The sequence below is a fragment of the Gymnodraco acuticeps genome, unplaced genomic scaffold, assembly GCF_902827175.1.
Source record: "Gymnodraco acuticeps unplaced genomic scaffold, fGymAcu1.1, whole genome shotgun sequence".
Classification (NCBI taxonomy): Eukaryota; Metazoa; Chordata; class Actinopteri; order Perciformes; family Bathydraconidae; genus Gymnodraco; species Gymnodraco acuticeps.
This window is the reverse complement of record NW_022991000.1, coordinates 114,555-126,155: the sequence shown is the minus strand read 5'-3', so window position 1 is coordinate 126,155 and position 11,601 is coordinate 114,555. Positions and strand designations below refer to the sequence as shown.

General features: G+C 40.3%; 1 protein-coding gene across 1 annotated transcript; it reads right to left on the bottom strand.

Moving 5' to 3' along the window:
- Positions 1-4,447: 4,447 nt before the first annotated feature.
- Positions 4,448-11,466, bottom strand: ndufb9 (NADH:ubiquinone oxidoreductase subunit B9). Its single transcript, XM_034235958.1, has 4 exons — positions 11,307-11,466; positions 5,662-5,854; positions 5,156-5,269; positions 4,448-4,821 (listed from the first exon to the last, which is right to left on the bottom strand). The coding sequence occupies exons 1-4, from the start codon at positions 11,393-11,395 to the stop codon at positions 4,690-4,692; spliced, it is 528 nt and encodes a 175-aa protein (XP_034091849.1). The 5' UTR covers positions 11,396-11,466; the 3' UTR covers positions 4,448-4,689.
- Between the last annotated feature and the right edge of the window lie 135 nt (positions 11,467-11,601).

Genomic DNA, 11,601 nt, shown 5'->3' with positions numbered 1-11,601 from the left:
GAGTCCAAGTCAAGTCTGAAGTCTCTGTGTGTGCGACTTAAGTGCGACTCGAGTCCGAGTCACAAACTCGAGTCCCCATCTCTGCCTTAGTGTCACTGTGACATATGCGCTTGTTTTTTTTTACTAATGTTTTGAAGCTTCACGTTTGGCATACAATTAATTTCCATGTTACAGTTGTAAGGTGAAAATACTGGACAAAGGAACAATTGGCAAATTTTCTCATAGACTTCTATACAATCTAAATGTGTTGTAACCAGTGAAGTCTGATCCTGCTGGCCATTAGAAAGAATGCAGGGTTTAGGCACTTTTCAGTTCACTTTCACCTGGGTGAATATATAAAAAAAGACTATTTATAAATAAATGTATCTACAATGTTGCTGTCGAAAAATAAATAGCTTGGCAGACATGTTCAAAAGTTACATTTAACACTCCAGCGGATAATGGTTGATTATTTACATACAGCAAGTAACTGTTAGGTTCATCTCCTGTTAAGCATAAGTGTTATATACAAAAATGTGTAATGGTTTTATACCAATACAATGTTGTTTTAAAAAACATTATGTAAACCTTTTAATGGTTCCATTTTATATTTTTTATAATAACAATTGGGACTCCTCATATGTAGACACATTTTAAATTTCCAATATCGTCTTTTATATTCAACCCGTTATGGTGCCTTCTTATGTTTGCTTATAACTACTATACATTTATTTTATAAATCGTTTTAACAAATCAAACCTTATAATAATAATAATAATAATAATAATACTGCTAAATCTGGGAGGTTAGTTAAGTGCAGAGAGTGAATATTAGACTTCTTCTCATCAGGCTGACACCTAGAGTTGGAATATAATGTTGCTCTTTATCTGCTGGATGTGTAAAAAGGCAGCTATTAAAATATGCCACAGGTTCCGAAGAAGATAATGTGAGGCCCTAGAATCTTGAGTTAGACAAGAGAGTGTGGATCTTCCAAAAGTGTGTCACCATGAATTGCCACATGTCCTTAACCTGAAATCCAGTCAGTGCTTCGGCTAAAGACTTGCATTTTTTGAAACTTTAAAATCACATATTTGATATGTTTATCTGGATAAGCATAAATAAAGTAAAAATGAGTGAACACATGGACCTCAGCTTGCTCTCTACACCAAAACATGTATTGCAATGTTTTGGAAAAAGGATCATAATCCGAGCATTACTCATTGGTTATGACGGATGTTATCAAGCAGGGCCGTCCCTCCCTACAGGCCGATCATGCAGGCTGCATGGGGCCTCGCGCAGGGGGCCTCGGCTTATGAGCTCGGCTTGTGCGCAGTTATCCGCGCAGTTATCCGCGTATAGTTCTCCGCAATATCAGTTTTTGAGCATGTAATAAGCATGTTTTGTCTTGACTATATTACAACTATATTATAATACAATAATATACTATTTATATTATTTAATTGATTATTATTATTAGTAGAAGTAGTTTATTTGCACTAATTATATTAAGAACTGCTCTGGAGATGTTGTCATTTCTCCACAAAAGCGAGTTACAGGAACTGTACCCAAATCTCTGGATTGCCCTCCGCATTGCAGTAACTCTTCCTGTTACAGTTGCGTCTGCTGAGAGAAGCTTTTCCAAACTGAAGCTTATGAAGACGTACCTCCGGTCGTCAATGGCACAAGAACACTTAAGTGGCCTGGCTATCATAAGCATCAACGCACAGTTGGCACAGCAGCTGTCATACGATGACCTTGTAGATGACTTTGCATCCAGGAAATGCTGACGTATTCACCTGTAAACGCATACTGAACGACATACATGCACATTTACCATTTTATCTTACATATTCAGGCTCTTCAGAATATATGGAAGCCCTTTATTATTATTATGTTTAAGATTTGGATTGAACTGACGATCAAATGGATGACTAATCGTCGTATGCAGTTTCCAAGCTTGTATACTTGTTATATCCGTGTTTATGTCTAGGGGCCGGCCCTAGACATTTTGGTGCCCTAGGCGAGATTATGATTTGGTGCCCCCCCCCCCCCCCCCCCCCTCCAAGCACTACACAATAGAATATATGAAGAATAAATGAAAAATCTCTACAAAAGACCAATACACTACAAAAACTGAAACGTATTGACATGTTGGTTATATACACATAAAGAAGGTTTCAAATGAATGAACACATTTTAATTGGGGGGTGGACGTCACATCCTCTAGGTTAGTGGTTCCCAACCTGGGGGGTGCGCCAAAGATCGCAGGGGGTGCGCCAGGCCTCAGATGATTTGAGGCCAAATATCATATATTTAGACTTTTTTTACTTTTGTTTTACATATAATTGTAACGCAATACATGATTGTCGCCAAAAGCCTTGTCTCTACATTACAATAAAATATAAAAAAAATTGATTAATTAATTTCAATACAAATTCAAGTTAGTAGCTATTAAAGGCATAAAAAGACAGAAATGTATAATTTTTTCTTTAATAGAAATGTTTCTTCTGCCCGTAAAGTGTCCAAAACAGGCTTATCTGGATAAGCGCATTTTTAAAACATAGTCATTGTCCATGCCGGTTTCAGTTGGATTATTTGCAGTTGCTCCAATCAGATCGGTCTCTTTTAAACTTTAATTAGGTTGGGAAAAGGTTGGGAACCCCTACTCTAGGGGGGGTCCGGAGGTATGCCCCCCCCCCCCCCCGGAAAGTTTTTTTTTAACATTTTAAAGTAAAATGCTTCAATCTGGTGCACTTTGAGCAGAATTACTAGAGATTAGATCTAGGGGGTACAACTCTAAACACCCATATGAAAAAGATCGGTTTACATTTTAATCAAATAAGTAGTGAACATAACCAATAACCTACCATAGCCAATAACAAATAAATGCAACGTATTTTATTTTTGTTGTTCATTCATATCTTATTTTAACTAGTAAACATTTATTTATTCATGCATTTTTTTTAATATCTCCAGTTTTAAACGATATTTTTTGGTTACTGTCCTATAGTATACATTGGAATGATTTCAAACCTGTTGTTATTTATCCTAATAATTATAAAGGTGTGCCTTGGAAATATTTGTTTACATCAATTGTGACCAAACCGTTTGACACCCACTGAGATAACTTAGACTAAAGTGAACTATCTAAACACTGAGAGTCCTTTGCCTCACTGAGCTGTAGTTATCAGCCTCAATCCAACAACAATCCGCGGTACCGATGCGCGCCATCTCTCTCTCTCTCTTGCTCGCTCGGAGGCTCTCTCTCACTTGGCTGTGAGCTGCAGGCGCCTGATAAGTCAACATCCCCCACTTTCATCACTTACAGCGCCCATCGTACAGGGCAAATGCAAAATGTTGCCGGCCCGGGGTGCAAAGGGTGTTTACTTTATTCCAGCGCAGCACCCCTCCAGATCTGGCACCCTAGGTGACCGCCTAGTTCGCCAGTGCCAAGGGCCGGCCCTGATGTCACGTTTAGGGTTACTGGCAAAAGATGCATTGCCATTGTGTTGTTATACAGTTGAAAGCAAGTACTATTATGAAAACTTTCTTGAATGCGAGTGGCCTAATATTTGAAAAGGACATAGATATTGTATGAATCTGCAAAACAAGCAAGATGTTCTATGAGAGTGTTTTCAATGTTGGCAATTAGTAAAATGTCAGAATATAGAAGTGGTGGAAAGTTACTAAGTACATTTACTCAAGTACTGTACTTAAGTACCATTTTTACTTTTTCCCCCACAAAATGTAGTTACTCGCTACTTTGCAGGTTTTGATTTATAATACATCATATAAATCTATGAAGTATTATAGGTTAAGCTACCAAGCAATATATCAAGTAATTTAAATAACCCCCACCTTTACCAAGTGCAACATTGATATTAAAGCATTGATAATTATAATACAAAATGTTATATTTTGTAATTCTGATATGGGCCATACTGGAAAATTAGTACTTTTACTTGAGTACAGTTTTGATTGCAGGAATTATACTTGTAACAGAGTATTCCTACACTCTGGTACTTCTACTTTTATTTAAGTATCAGGATCTGAGTACTTTTTCCACTTCTTGAATACAGTAACAAATGTCAATCCCAAACTGTCGAAGTCCAAGGTAATGTCTCCACAATCCATATATTGAAGAGGCTGGAAACTCTATTTTCTGAAATGTGTCTGAAAGAAAAGTTGATGACCACAGAAGAAGCCTAGCATAGTTCTTATATAGACAAGTAAAAGCACCAGTATATCAATTTTCTGGAGAATACCCAAAAAGCTGTGTCCATGCAGAATAAGATGAGAAAATCTATTAACGTGCATTCAATTGGAGTGGATATTTGGAGATGCAAAGGATATTCTGACCAAATTAAAGTAGATTCATGCTCTACATTTAACTCATTGTAGATGTACAAAGAGAGTACTTTCTTGTGAGTTGTGTGTAAATATGTCTTTTTGTGCACAACAAACACAATTTACATTATATATATATTTATTGGAACAATTACAGGTTTTAATTGATGCATCTACAAGACCAAAATTCACAAAGCTCCTTAAACTGACTACTGAAGGATCAGAGTAAATTCAGACAGGTTGTTTCCTCGGCAACCTGAAGGTGAAGACTACAAATCTTTCTTTACAGACAGAGTTCAGATGGCGATCAGCCAGGAGTCCGTGGAGATGGCTTTCCACCCAGGAGGAGGAGGTGGAGGGGGTTTATGCGCCTTGCGCCCTGGGGCGGGTGACGATATGCCACCACAGAGGGGGGAGGTCTCCATCTATGCGGGCGGGGGGGAGGGCTTCAGTCTTGGGGCCGCCGGCTTCAGCCTCGAGCTGCAACTGGGCGATCTAGAACAGACAGGAGCAAAGAAAAGTTTATAAACTGGTGAAAACGTTTTCATTATTTCAACGTTGACCTCAATCGTCGGTGACCTTTCGCCGCGTAACCAATCGGATAACAGCCGTTGGATAAAAGAGACTTGGATGATGCTACACGAGCTGTGTGAGAGTTTGTAAACTAATGTTTGATATAGTTTTGGTGATTGTCAATCATGGCCCCCATTCATTTGTCTGTGCCAAATGAACAAATGGTCATTTTGGGGGTCACATTTTGGAAAAACTTCTTGTCTGAAGGTGAGCTGAAATGTGCCTGGGGAGGGTTAACTGTGTGCGAGCAGCCCACCTCTTTGTCCCAGCTCTCCAGCCTCAGTGTCTTCCACTGCTCTCTTTTGGAGAAGTAGTCTGGGTACACAGCCTTCTCTGAGGGGTGCCAGTGTTCCAGAACCCACTCAGGGACCTACAGGGACAAAGCAGAGATCAACACTATGATCATGTCACATCAGGATTGTCTGTTTTTTCCCACTATACTTTCAATTTCCAATATTTGATACAATTATTTTTTGAGAATTCAAAAGATGAAGTCTTTTCAAAATCTGAATTTATAAGAATTGGAGATCTGTTTAAGGTAGATGTAGATACAATCCAGTTGCACTCCCCTTACATCTCCAGCAGAGGGCGGTAACATTGGACAGGCACTTCCCCACATCTTACAATTTTTTTGTTTTACATTCTCAAATTATTATAAATAAACCCTAACCCAACGTAGGCAATAACTCTCTAGCTATACACACATTTTCTTAGTCATGTAAGAGAAATGATTGAACAAGATGTCCTGGTCGCAGGCCTCACCTTGTAGCACTCGTATCTCTCGTAGGACGTCCCTCCGGGGGAGTCGGGGAAGATGTAGGGGGAGGGGTGCTGTTTTGTCCAGAACTCCTCCTCTCCTGTCTTCAGCAGCATGGTGGCCTTCACCATGTCCTTCTCTGCTATGTTTTCATTGAAGCGACCCCGTAGAACGCAGGCATGGAACCGGTAATCGTGTCTAAAACACAAAAACAACACAATTCCATTTGAATATCGCAGTAAAAGGCATCTCTCCCTTACACAAATAAAAACACAATGCATGTTTATTTCTTCCTCTCAAGAGAAGCTCTACACTGGTTCCAGCATTATCTTGCACTGTAACATCAACATGTGAACATATAGAATATCAAATTAGTTTAGATTCCTCTGCAATGTACAGTTTGAAAGGGAATTTTAACGACCACAATAACAGTATTTTAATCCAACAACAATATTGCAGAACAATACCCAACATGTGTTTGTATTTGAGCACATAGATAACAAGAAATCCTTATCTAAAAACTTAAATATTAATCATATCTTTAAGCTTTAAATTATAGTTACTATCCTCAAAGGTTCGGTATGATTTAAACTTTAGGGTCTAATTTAGTTTTTCGGACAAAAAAAGTCAGTTTTAAGCGTTAAATATTGTGTAACTTCTTACAGATATTTAAGGTTGTACATTGACTACATATAGAGCATATTTATGAACTACTATATGTTTAAGAAAGAGAAGCCTTAATACTTTATATTAGGGATGCTCCGATCGCCAATTTCGGGGCCGATCGCCGGAATCAGTATCGGCCGATACCGATCGCCGATCCGATCGAGTGGGCGGGGCCTAAATGGAAGATTTAAACATCACTTTAAATCTTCCATTTAAAATGATGTTTAAAACTCAGTTAATGGGGCTCATTCACTGGAGCTTCCACAAACAACAATCAACTTAATTATTACATTCAAATGATGTACATTATTCAAGTTTACATTCACTTTGGATAATAACACGGGAGAAATTAGCGGAAGTGCTCTCTTTTCCTCTCTCCCTCTCTCTCTCCCTCTCCTGACAGCCAGTCAGTATCTCATGCAGCTCACTGATCCAGTAAGAGTGACCCGACAATGAAGAATACATATTTATAATAACTAGTTTAGCTTGTTCCAGAGGTAGATAAAATAGCTAAGTGTGTTAGGTCTAACTCTTACGCCCCGTCTACACTACAGGCATCGAAAAATGCTTTCAACGCTTCGCCCATTCATTTGAATGGGGTGACGTAGAAGATTTTGAATCTTCGCCGAACTGCATTGTGGGGAGCGGAGCATGGCTTTGCAAGCATCGTGAGCATCAAAAGTTGAGCAATGTTCAACTTTTGATGCTCCCGATGCTTTCGAAGCTGGCATCAGCCAATCAAATCCCGTTTATGCAAATCCCGCCAGTACAAGCGCTAGCCAATCAAACCGCGTGCAAGCTGCGAGAGCCAGACCGCAGTTCATTTCCTCATATTCCAAACGAGAAATTACGGTAGCAAATCACCCGGTTCTTTACGACCAGAACTATTTGCCGGGATACAAACCGGAGGAGCCAGGCATGGAGGGAGGTGGCAGAGACAGTGGGGGAAATTGGTAGGTTTTCGTCTGTTTGGGGATTTTATATCCAGTTTACTTCGTTTTAACATTGCTATTGCTTTGTATGTCGGGGGCGGGAGATTCATGTGATTGGTTGTTGGTCGCGAGAAATCGCCAAGCCTCAGACACGCCCAGCTTCAAGATTTTTTTATGCCTGTAGTGTAGACGGGCCGTTACAGCTTTTAAAAAATCTTGAAAATCTTGGAGCTGGGCGTGTCTGAAAGCTTGGGGATTTTTTGCGAGCAACGCGACCAACAACCAATCACATGAATCTCCCGCCCCCGACATACAAAGCAAAAACCCCCGGGGATTTTATGCGAGCAATATATATATATATATATATATATATATATATATATATATATATATATATATACACAAACAAACAGGCGAAAACCTACCAGTTTCACCCACTGTCTCTGCCACCTCCCTCCATGCCTGGTTCCTCCGGTTTGTATCCCGTTAATGGTTCTGGTCGTAAAGAACCGGGTGATTTGCTACCGTAATTTCTCGTTTGGAATATGAGAAAATGAACTGCGGTCTGGTTCTCCCTGACGACGCTGAAGTTGGCTTCCGATTCAGAGCATCCGATTCGGCAGTTAAGGGGAAAGTTAAGGGACATTTAATTTACAGCGCTGAGCGAACAATTCTCCGTGTTTGAACCTCTTAAATCGCTGTATAACCGATTTATTTGGACTGGATTATCCCAGAAAGTCTAAATAACCCAGTTTGAGATTTGTGAAACCTTTATTCTATTTGTGAAAATACAAACAAGGGAGATTTCAGTGCTTTTTTTTACATGTAGACCACATTAGACCAGGTCCTGATCTGAAACCACTAGACCTACACTCATCTAATCGGGTAAGTATGGACAGCTAATTAAGGAAGAATAAAGTCTTTACTTCTCAAATGTATTATAATTTTGTGTTGCAAATAAAAATTCAACAGATAAGTAGGTATACTTATATAAACTTAATTTATCTACAGTTGCAGGCAAAACATTTCAACAGGAAATTAAATATAGTCTATAACTAGCATTGGTCAAGTTTACTTTAAGCAACAAGCTTTGCCTAATTACAGTATGTCATCTTGAGTACTAGGATTGCTTGGAATGTGAAAAACATTATAAGATTAGAAAATAACACTTTGGTAAAAATAATTGCTATTCATATTTTGCTTTAGGACAAAGCAGGTCACCCTTGAAAAAGAGATCTTTTGATCTCAAGGGGCTTCACCTGGTTAAATAAAGGCTACAAACAAAGCAGCAGAAGCTGTTCAAAGTGGATGAAAGACTGAAGGTTAGCCTTTTTCTTTATCTCATGAACCTGAATTCCTTTAACATCATTTTCATTTTTTTGTTTGGTATGAAACAGTATTTAAGATACGAAAACTTTGTAGATAAAGAATTATCACCTAAATGAGGAGCATATACTTATTTTTATTTATTTGTTTAACAGGGACAGTGCACATTAATTAACATTCCTGTAAATGTGCCAGAGTTAGCCAAGAGGCTATTTTTCATATGTTGTCCCTGGACAGATTTGATAAGTGAACCTAAAACAAATTTCATTTAAACAAGTAAATACAATCAAATTAAAACATGCAACATACATTACTGGAATACTTAAATAAATAAAAAGACAGAACAATAAAACAAAACAAAAGAACATGTTGTGACGACCCCTCCCCCCTTCTGCCTGTCAGTGCTCCCTGCCTTGCTGTCCTCTGGCAGGTACTGGGAGTGTTGTCCTGTTTGTGCCCGCCCATCTAGAGGCGGAGCCTCAAGATGGCATAAAGGCTTGCCCAGCTGGCAGGTTCACTTTCTGATCCTGGCCTGCTGCAGCAACCTCAGCCTTCCACCTGTGTTTGTATTTTCACAAATAGAATAAAGATTTCACAAATCTGAAACTGTGTTATAAAGAATCTTTAGACCCTCTGGGATAATCCAGTCCATATTTGATGAGTGTAGGTCTAGTGGTTTTAGATCAGGACCTGGTCTAATGTGGTCTAGATTTAAAAAAAGCACTGAAATCTCACTTTTTGTATTTTCACAAATAGAATAAAGGTTTCACAAATCTCAAACTGGGTTATAAAGAATCTTTAGACTTTCTGGGATAATCCAGTCCAAATAAATCGGCTATGCAGCGATTTAAGAGGTTCAAACACGGAGGATTGTTCGCTCAGCGCTGTAAATTAAATGTTTACGGCCCGTCTACACTACAGGCATCGAAAAAGCTTGAAGCTGGGCGTGTCTGAAGCTTGGCGATTTTTTGCGAGCAACGCGACCAACAACCAATCACATGAATCTCCCGCCCCCGACATACAAAGCAATAGCAATGTTAAAACGAAGTAAACTGGATATAAAATCCCCAAACAGGCGAAAACCTACCAGTTTCACCCACTGTCTCTGCCACCTCCCTCCATGCCTGGTTCCTCCGGTTTGTATCCCGGTAAATAGTTCTGGTCGGAAAGAACCGGGTGATTTGCTACCGTAATTTCTCGTTTGGAATATGAGGAAATGAACTGCGGTCTGGCTCTCCCAGCTTGCACGCGGTTTGATTGGCTAGCGCTTGTACTGGCGGGAATTGCAAAAACGGGATTTGATTGGCTGACGCCAGCTTCGAGCAAGCATCGAGCCTCAAAAGTTGAACATTGTTCAACTTTTGACGCCGATAGACGCTCGCGATGCTTGCAATGCCTTGCCATGCTACCCACAATGCAGTTCGGCGAAGTTTGAAAATATCCTACGTCACCCCATTCAAATTAATGGGCGAAGCGTTGAAAGCATTTTTTGACGCCTGTAGTGTAGACGGGCCGTAACTTTCCCCTTAACGGCCCGTCCACACAGCGGCGTGCGTTGACGCTTCACCATTCACTTTGAATGGGGTGACATCACTTTGCACCGAACTGCATCGTGGGAAGCGACGCGGAGCGTTGCTGGCGTGGCTCGCTGCAAAAGTTGAGCAATGTTCAACTTTTGACGCCTCGGCAGAAGCGTCAGCCAATCGAATCATATGCCAGTACAAGCTCTAGCCAATCAAACCGCTGCTTGTGTGTCAGGGGCGGGAGATTCATGTGATTGGTTGTTGGTCGAGTTTCAGACACGCCCGCCGGCAAGCGTCAACGCACGCCGCTGTGTGGACGGGCCGTAACTGCCGAATCGGATGCTCTGAATCGGAAGCCAACTTCAGCGTCGTTTCTCCCTGTGTGTGTGTTTCGCTGCGCTTACCGGTCCGGCGGGCGGAGCTGCAGGATTTCTGCTTCACACACGTTGCATACCGCTATTTTACTGTCTTTTTCGGACACCTTAAAATAATGCCAGACCGGTGAAGCCATTTTGGCGAGCATGTTTTGCCGCTCACAGAGAAAAGTGTCATGTATTTTACGTCATGCGATCGGCTCTCGCGATCGGCATGTTTAGAGAGCACCAATCGATCGGTAGAGAGTGAGTATCGGCCGATCTCGATCGGAGCATCCCTACTTTATATAATGCAGTATGATAAAATAACATAACATTTATCAACAAGAGAACATTTGTAATTATCAAAAGATGTGCTACTACTATAATAAGGTTGCTTAATTAATTACTTTAAAATGATAAGATACAGTAGAGTCATGTATTTAGAACTGTCAAAATTCCTAACTTATAATATATTTGTATTGATATTAGGCCTGTGTATTATGATTTGTAGTTACAGCTATTTATATGTGTTTGAGAGTCAAGCTTACATTTTGCTATTATATTTCCTTTGCTAGCTCGACCCTTTTCAAAGTACAGATTAACAACTGCTCTTTGATCTATTTCATGGTTTTAATAAACAGTCAAATGTCAGGGATATATTCTTGTTTTGATGCAGAGTGGGTTAGTTGGTGAAGGGTGAATATATTTTGCAGGAGGACGGCCAGGAATGAGTGACCTGACTAGCAGTTAGCTTAGCTGTTAGCTTAGCAGCACAGCAAACAGACTCCCGGCGTCCTGTTTGTTGCATTTTTCCCCACAGAGCTTCAACGAAGACAGTTCCTCTTACCTGTTGTCGCTCCACGACTCAAGGTGTCTTAGTGATTTCTTGTAAAGCCGCAACACCTTTTGGTGGTGAGTAAGAAAGGCAGAGGCCATGTTTACCGTCCCCTGTCACCTTCCCAGCAAGCGGCGCGAGGGATTGTGGGATTTCTTCTGTGGACTGTATGACCGTAAACTCGTGGGAAATGCGCAACAGTTCTTCTTATCTTGACACTTTCTTACTCTGGAATACATACAACTAATACCAGTGTGGAAATGCTCCGCTTCGAGTTAAAGTCCTTCTCTCAAAATCATGTTTATTT